General features: G+C 36.7%; 1 protein-coding gene and 1 pseudogene across 1 annotated transcript; both read left to right on the forward strand.

The window, feature by feature from the left end:
• Positions 1–2,836: 2,836 nt before the first annotated feature.
• On the forward strand, positions 2,837–3,389 carry LOC119688738 (probable cytochrome P450 6a13). Its single transcript, XM_038103407.1, has one exon. It carries the CDS (start codon positions 2,837–2,839, stop codon positions 3,248–3,250), a length of 414 nt encoding a protein of 137 aa, XP_037959335.1. The 3' UTR covers positions 3,251–3,389.
• Positions 3,390–5,520: 2,131 nt separating this feature from the next.
• On the forward strand, positions 5,521–7,168 carry LOC119688740 (annotated as a pseudogene).
• The last annotated feature ends 1,260 nt before the right edge of the window (positions 7,169–8,428 follow it).

The following is an 8,428-nucleotide window of genomic DNA, read 5'->3' on the forward strand; positions in this document are numbered from 1 at the left end:
CCGATAACGGCACGCCATGCGGAAGCAACCCGGCAAACCAGGAATTGGTAAATGGCACGTCCCAGGTCGAAAAAGACGATTTTACATAAATAAGCGATAAAGCCGTTACGACTGCAAGCAGCGGAACAATGCGAAAAAAGCGCCGAACGTAAAATCCGGCAAGCCCACTCACGCTTATGGACTTTCTGAAAAGAGACGGAGACAGGACGAAGCCGCTTAGAACAAAAAATACGACAACGGCCGCCTGCGAATTCAGAAAGATATTCTGGTATGCCAGCCAGAAAGTTTCGCCTCCAGGAAAGCAACGCACATAATGACGCAACAATACGGTTATGGACGCAATTCCCCGCAGTGATTGCAGAGACGGGATATGATCCCCCGAAGAGCTACTCAAACCGGTGGGCTCGTGCGTCCTGTCAGACATTCTGTTTGTTGTTCCTGAAACGGTTTATTTTCCAACATTCATACTGGAAACAAAAAAAGAAGCACCCGTTTCCAGGTGCTTCTTTTTCAATCCTGGAACCAGACTAATCGCCAGAGCGATTAGCAGCCCCAGTGAGACGTGTTGTGGATCACAGATGCCTGGGAGTGCGACGAAGACTGTCCCGATGACGAGAAGCAGCCCTGTGAACCGCTCTGCTGGCCCCAGTTGAAAGAAGAGCTCCAGCCGCTACCGGACTGGGCGGAGTTGCCACCAAACCAGTTGCTGCTGCCACAGCTGCTCGACTGCCAACCCTTGCAGGACGAGAAAGCATTGCTCCAGGACGCAATGATCTGCTTGATGGAAGAGGAGTAGTCACAGCCACCCGATCCCCAGCCCCAGCCCCAGCTCGCGCCATGGCCGCCACAACCCGTGCTGGAGCCATTATGACCGTTCGATCCCGAGTGACCGTCGTGGCCGTTCCAACCGGAATGACCGCTCGAGTTTCCATCATGATGACCCCAGTGGCCACCGTGCCCACCACAATGGTTGCCCGAGTTGCCACTGTTCGCGGACGTATCAGAAATAAGATAATTACCGCTCTTATCCTGAGTAATCGCGAGGGTACCCGGAGTATATCCGGAAGCCATCGTGACACTGTTCAGGGTCAGCGTGTGGTTATCGCTTTCCTGCACAACGAGGCTGGTACTACCGTCCGTATTCTTGACATACGATGCCGAAAGCGGGGTCTCGCCCGTATTGGCTGTGATTCCGAACTGGGTTTTGGAAGAAACACCCGAGAACTTGGTGTCGACCGTTCCGTCCGAACCATTGAGGAAAAACTGCTCGCTCGACTTGGAGTCGAATGCAACAGAGACACCCGTCGTCAGAAAACCCGTGTACATCGTGCTGTTGCCAGAGAGCGTAATGTGCATCGAATTTTCGACGTTGATGCTGGCTGTCTGGCTACCAAACGTGGAATCAACCAGATTCAGCGTACCGCCGCCATTCAGACGAGAACCCGCACCCATGAAAACGTTGCTACGGTTGTTTTCGATGGTGAGAGTGCCGTTCATGACGTTGATGTCGCCAAGCTGAACTGCAGACGGCGTATCGATCACGATCGTGCCGTACTGGAACACCTGGAAAGCACTGGTCGAGAAGACAGGAGAGCTTTCGCTGGACTGGCAGGACGTTGCCGTGATGTCGAGTGTGCCGTACCCACCGATTGTCAGGCTGGGAACCGGCGTTGCACTGACCGTGCTCGCGACAGCTTCTGCTGTGACAGTAGCGCTAGTACCGAAAATGGAAACGTCATGATACGTGGTCGGAGACTCACCCGTCGACCAGTTCGTGACATTATAAAAATCGCCGCTAGTGCCGCCGGTCCAATAAGTCGAAGCCATGTCGCAGTTATCCTGTACTATCGGGAGCAGTCCCGAAAATATTACAATCAATCCCAAGGCACTCAATTATTGAGTTAGCGCACTTTTGGATCGAATAATGTGCACTTACTCGCACATCCGAAAAATCTTTTCTCATTAATAATACGTTAATGAGTTTTTTTGTTATCAACATCGCCCCAAGGCCGAAATATGCGCAACTAAGAGGGCTTTTTCAGCAGAGAGGGCTCAACAAAAAAAATCCAATCCAGACTTTTCGTCAAAAAATCCAAAGATCTTCGGCAGATATTCCCAATAGTTAAAATGTGATTAATTTTGCCCTATTCGAACAAATGCTTAATTTTTGAGCATCAATGAAAAATATACGGAAAATCAACGGAGCATTGTCATTCTCTCAACGAGACGCCCATGCCGCCAGTGGCCCTGGCTCAGAACAAACCATTAATATGGACCGGGAATCGGGTTGGTAGGCAAATATGCTAGCGCTATGCCCTGAACTGGAAAGAATGAGCAGATCGGAACCTTGATCTTCCACAATCCAATCTGACTGCATTGGGTAACCTGCATCCGCGCGCAGGTCTTTCCACCTTCGTCAGCAATTTTGAGGTCATGGCGCTGTCCTCCCGAAATAACATCAAAACATTTTAGGAGAGGGTTTTTGTAGGCAACAGCATGAAAGGCGGGTGACAAACCAAAATAATTCGGCAAAACGCAAAGACGAATGATGATAATTTTATTTTCACGGCATGGAACAAACGTCTCAAAAGAAATAATCTTAGAACTTGAACATCTCCTGGACTGGAGGCATCCATAACCAGAATGATAGCGCTGAAGGGTTGACGCATATGAGCTTACATTCGCTCAATAAAACACTAGAAACCGAAACGGAACTAGAAGACACAAAAAAAAAAATGAAATATATGGAAAAGGTTTTAAATGGTAAATATTAAAATTAGATATATTTAAATGAAAAAAGGATACTATATTGAAATAATTTTTTTAAATAGAAACTATGCGAAAGTATTCTATTGTACCATTTACATTACGCAGAGCAATTAAGGATTATGTTATACCGAATACAAATCATGTGATTGAAAAAGGTATGGATGTAGTGATACCTATCGATGCATTGCATTATGATCCAGAATATTTTCCAAATCCAGAAGTATTCGATCCAGAACGATTTTCTGCATCGGAAGTGGAAAAACGTAACTCAATGTCTTATATACCCTTTGGCGATGGACCTCGTATTTGTATTGGCATTAGGTTTAGTAGATTGGTTATTATGATTGGTTTGGTAATGATATTGCAGAATTATCGTATTTTGCCAACGAAGAAAACTGAAATTCCTCTTCAATTTAGCCTTCGTAAATTTTTCATGGGTAGTAGAAATGGAATTTATTTGAGAACCGAGAAAATTTCTTAAATTTAAAGGGTGGATGCAAGACTGTATTCTGTTAAGTTTATGTTAATGTTGTATTATAATAAAAATTTTATAAAAGTATCCTCTTCAATAAACCTTTGCAGGATGCATGTACTGTCCTAATAAAAATTTTGTTTGTAAATTTGTGTATTTTTTTTTATACTTGCAAATAAATCGTTTATTTATATAATTTCATTTCCTTAAATTTTTATTATTGTTTATTTTTTTAAGGCTTCGGTTGTTAGTAAATACTTCAGTACTTTGTTATTTCTGTTGTAGTGAACGTCTTAACATATTAGTTCCAGGCCAGATTTTGAACTTTTTTGGTTTTGTTTCTGATTATATCATAAGCTTTTGTTCCCTCCTTAACTTTCATGTTAACAGTCGCTGGTTTTGTGACAGGAACTGAAATTGAAAGGAGACTCATTTCCGTCAGTGGCAATGCATTTATTCCATTCTTTCTTTAATTTTCGTATACCATTTCTGGAATTCACTATTAGTGAAGTATAGCCACTATAACCTCTTTGTTTGATGAAATTGTCTTTTCTTTTAGAGATTTTTAAGAGGAGCTAAAAGATCTGTGAAAAGAGTGGTTGTTGTAGCAAATTGAGTTTCTGAACTGTGTGAGCAGGTCTTAATGGAAAAAAATTTTTTCTTTCCTAGACTATATCGATTTCTACAAATTTTGACTTTACATTTGTTTAGAACGTTGCAATGATAATGTACTATAATTTAGGTTCAGGGTGGTACATTACAATCTCAATTTCGATGATGAATTAATGCATCACGTTTTTCTTATACACTGTATAAAGTCGTTGTTACAAATGTGACTTATTTGATGATGTTTTGCAAGAGAGTATGGCAAATTATGGACTACTGAGATGTGTCGAAATTAAAACTAAAATCCATCAATATTTTAGATATATTACATTCATATCGGTGAGCGTATAGAAAGACGGTTATAGTTTGTATTCTGTGAAAATAGATAGTGTGTTGTGCAAATCACAAAACTTTAAAATATTATAAGAAACTCTGATTATGTTAAAAAATCCAAATTTTTGACTAAATTATACAAAACTTTACAGATTTTTGCAAGTAGCCTTAACGTTATCAATATTTGTTTTGAAAATATATAACAATATCTGCATTATTGGATAAATTGACGCGTATGTTTGATGAACTGAGATAAGCTGAAACTCATTGAGGATTGCTTTTCTTACTTTACTACATTTAAACAAGGATCCAATGAATAGATTAGATTAGTACACCAAGGATGTTATATCGTCTAACCGAAGGAACTGCAGAACATTAATTGGTGTGTTGACAGGTCACTGTCTGGTCGCATCACATGCCCAAAAACAAAACCTAACTCACAGCGATGCTTGTAGGAAATGCAACGAGTCGGATGCAAAGGAAACTCTGGAGTATCTACTGTGTAATTGCCTGGCTCTCTCAAGAACTCGACAAAAATACTTGGGGGCATTCAGTTTTACAGGACTGAAGCACATATCCAAGGTTTCTGTTAGAAGCCTAAAAAATTTGCTAACGAAATGCGCATCCTAAGTGATGTACACAATCGCTAAAATAAGACTCTGATCTGGTATTGCAATGGACCTTAATGATATATGCGTGGCATTTTTGGCCTGCCAGCATAATCTAATCAATAAACTTTGTTTTCTAAGTCACTATTAAGTTCATATTACGTACTCTTAATAAAAGTAAAAATATTGTGATATAATCTCTATATAATTTAAACACAAAGAATATTTATGCATATATAAGCAGTGTCGAATCGCAAAACGCTTTCTGTACCTATGTTACACTTGATAAAGTGCATTGTTTTTTTTTTAAATTAATTAGTTTTCAAACACCTCTTCTACGATTGCAAACTGAGTCGGTGTTCATATGTTTCTCTGGGTAATTATTCTAGTTTGTTAGAAGTAGCTATACTAACCCACTTTAATGATATGTGAAAACACTCAACCAAGTTTATAATAAAGGCATGCCATATAAAAAAGCAAGGATTTAAAATAAATAGATTAGCGCACTTAATACTTAAGATAAATTAGTGGCTATTATTATCGTCACAGTACAAATATAAAACAAAGATTTAATTAAATTTTTTTAAAAAAACTGTAATTGGTTTTAATTAAAAAATAACATTTGTTGGCGTTAATTTATTTTCATAGTACCTATTTTGTAGTATATAACATATTTCGACTGCCCATGCCACATCAGTCTTTATATGGATATTCTATTAGCACAATATTATTATGGATTTTCTTTTAGTCTCGATTTATTCGACTATTTGTTTCCTTTTAGGAATTTATCTTATACTACGTAAAAGATATTCCTATTTCGCAGAACGTGGTATTTTGCACGATAAACCGGAACTTGTCTTTGGTAATTTTCGAGAGTTGAGGCGTTCCAAACCACTATATCTTATATTTCGCGATTTTTATATGAAATACAAAGGAAAAGCAAAATATGTTGGTTTATATCTGTTTATACGACGTTCTATATTCATACTTGATTTGGAGCTTATAAAAAATGTACTCATCAAGGATTTTGAGTACTTTCCCAATCGTGGAACTTACTATAATGAGAAGGATGATCCGATATCAGCAAGTATATTGCATTTGGATTATGAAAAATGGCGAAATATGCGTGTTAAACTTACTCCAACCTTTACTGCGGGAAAAATGAAATTTATGTTTCCAACTGTGGTTGATGTTGCCACCCAATTAGTTGAAGTTATGAGAGATGCACATGAGTCCGGTTCATTTGAAATGGGTATTGAGTTTGAAGATTTAATAGCACGATATGCAGTAGATGTCATCGGTAGTGTTGCTTTCGGTTTAAGTTGTAATAGTCTCAAGAATCCTGAAGCAGAATTCAAGGTGATGGGTATAAAAGGATTCCGTTACCGACACAATTGGTTTGTGCACTCGTTTATAGTTTCTTATCCGGATTTGGCAAGAAAATTGGGTATGAAATTCCATTTCGATGATGTTGGAGAATTTTTTTTAAGAATTGTTCGTGAAACTGTAACATATCGTGAGAAGACTGGAACACAACGAAAGGACTTCTTAAACCTGCTTATAGATTTAAAAAATTCAGAAACGGCAGATCCTATAACTATGGAGCAGATAACAGCACAAGCATATGTATTTTTCACTGCCGGATTTGAAACGAGTTCATGTACAATGAGTTTTTGTCTATATGAATTGGCTCTGAATCAAATGGTCCAAAATAAACTTAGAGAGGAAATTATGGAAGTACTTGCACGTTATGAAGGAAAATTTACATATGAAGCAATGAATGAAATGAAATATATGGAAAAGGTTTTAAATGGTAAATATTAAAATTAGATATATTTAAACGAAAAAAGGATACTATATTGAAATAACTTTTTTATATAGAAACTATGCGAAAGTACTCTATTGTACCATTTACATTACGCAGAGCAATTAAGGATTATGTTATACCGAATACAAATCATGTGATTGAAAAAGGTATGGAAGTACTGATACCTATTGATGCATTGCATCATGATCCTGAATTATTTCCAAACCCAGAAGAGTTTAATCCAGAACGATTTTCTCCATCGGAAGTGGAAAAACGTAACTCAATGTCTTACATATATACCCTTTGGCGATGGACCTCGTTTTTGTATTGGTAATAGATTTAGTAGATTGGTTATTATGATCGGTTTGGTAATGATATTGCGGAATTATCGTATATTGCCTACGAAGAAAACTGAAAATCCTCTCCAATACAATCCAAAGAAATATTTTATGGGTAGTAATAATGGAATTTATTTGAAAACTGAAAAGATTTGTTGATAGTGCTCACAATGTGCTTGTAGCAAGAGTGTGTGCGGTGAAACTTAGTTTCCACATCTATTAACTATATTATAATGAAAATCGTTAACGTAGTTAATTTGTGTTTGTTTTAATTAAATACAGGTTTCATTAAGTTTTTAGTTATTATTATATCATGCACTTTATTATTTATTGTAAAAATAAGTTATAAGAAAAGTAATTGGATTTGCGAATTCAGTTTGGTTTTTATTACAAACTTTGGAATTCAATACAAAATTATAGTTATATTAGATTAGATATTACGTTATTATAGATAGTTATTACGTGGTAGTAGTAATAGTAATGTTGACTGCAAATACTCTGAAATTAATACAAATTGGTAATTTTTGCATAGAAAACCTTATTATATTTTCCCAGTAATTGTAACACTATACCTAATAAAAAGATTTAGAGATTGGGGTAAGTATACGCAAAAAATTCACTATGGCAATATATCATAACAACAATAAAGACGCAGATAAAATTATATATATATATATATCGGTGCAATGTGTGTTGTCATGTTGCGCAGATAAATAAGGTATCGATAGTATATCGTATCCACTGTGTTTTTTTTGACTATCGCATTGATATCGTATCAGTGTGGTATATACTACCCCTAATAATACCGCAATATCATATAAATTTTAACATTAATGGGAAGTACTAATCTAGGCAATAAAAATGAAGTGTTTTATGCTGGTAAGCAAATTACTTAAAGATACCTGAACCGATTTGGATACCTGGATCGGGTAATTAAAAAACATATTCCTTATAGTTCGGATGAGTTGCGTATGGAGAGAAGTATTGGGAAATTTAGTTAGAAAACTGGAACTTTTTCTATTAGATGTTTATGCTACAAATTGAATTTTCTCCTAAGATGCTGGAGGGTCTCTGGAGGGGTATTATTCAAACTCTATGATATATATATTACATTTTAATTTTGAATCAATTGTTTGTGTCACCACCATACAAAATTTTTTTAATTAAATTTTTATGCCTAACTGTTTTTCCGATCGCTATATATTTATATATTATAAACTCTATATAAAGACGAAGAACGTGAGCTATAACCTTTTTTCAATTTTAAGGGTTGCCACCATACAATATAATGTTTTTTATAATGTTCTTAATCAAGACTTATTCACCATCTTTACGTTGACTACACGAAGAAATTAGGATTTAAAGCACTTACTTATTGCCTAAATACTTTGCAGATTGAATGGAAGTATAAGCATATTCAGGACTTAGTACAGTGATGTTTGAGGGTATATATATAAGTCATCTTAATTGACATTAAATGATAAATAAATTTTAT

Source organism: Teleopsis dalmanni, chromosome X, assembly GCF_002237135.1.
Source record: "Teleopsis dalmanni isolate 2A chromosome X, ASM223713v2, whole genome shotgun sequence".
In the NCBI taxonomy this organism is placed as follows: domain Eukaryota; kingdom Metazoa; phylum Arthropoda; class Insecta; order Diptera; family Diopsidae; genus Teleopsis; species Teleopsis dalmanni.

Coding starts and splice junctions, on each gene's coding strand:
- LOC119688738 (XM_038103407.1), top strand. CDS start 2,837: ATGCGAAAGTATTCTATTGTACCATTTACATTACGCAGAGCAATTAAG.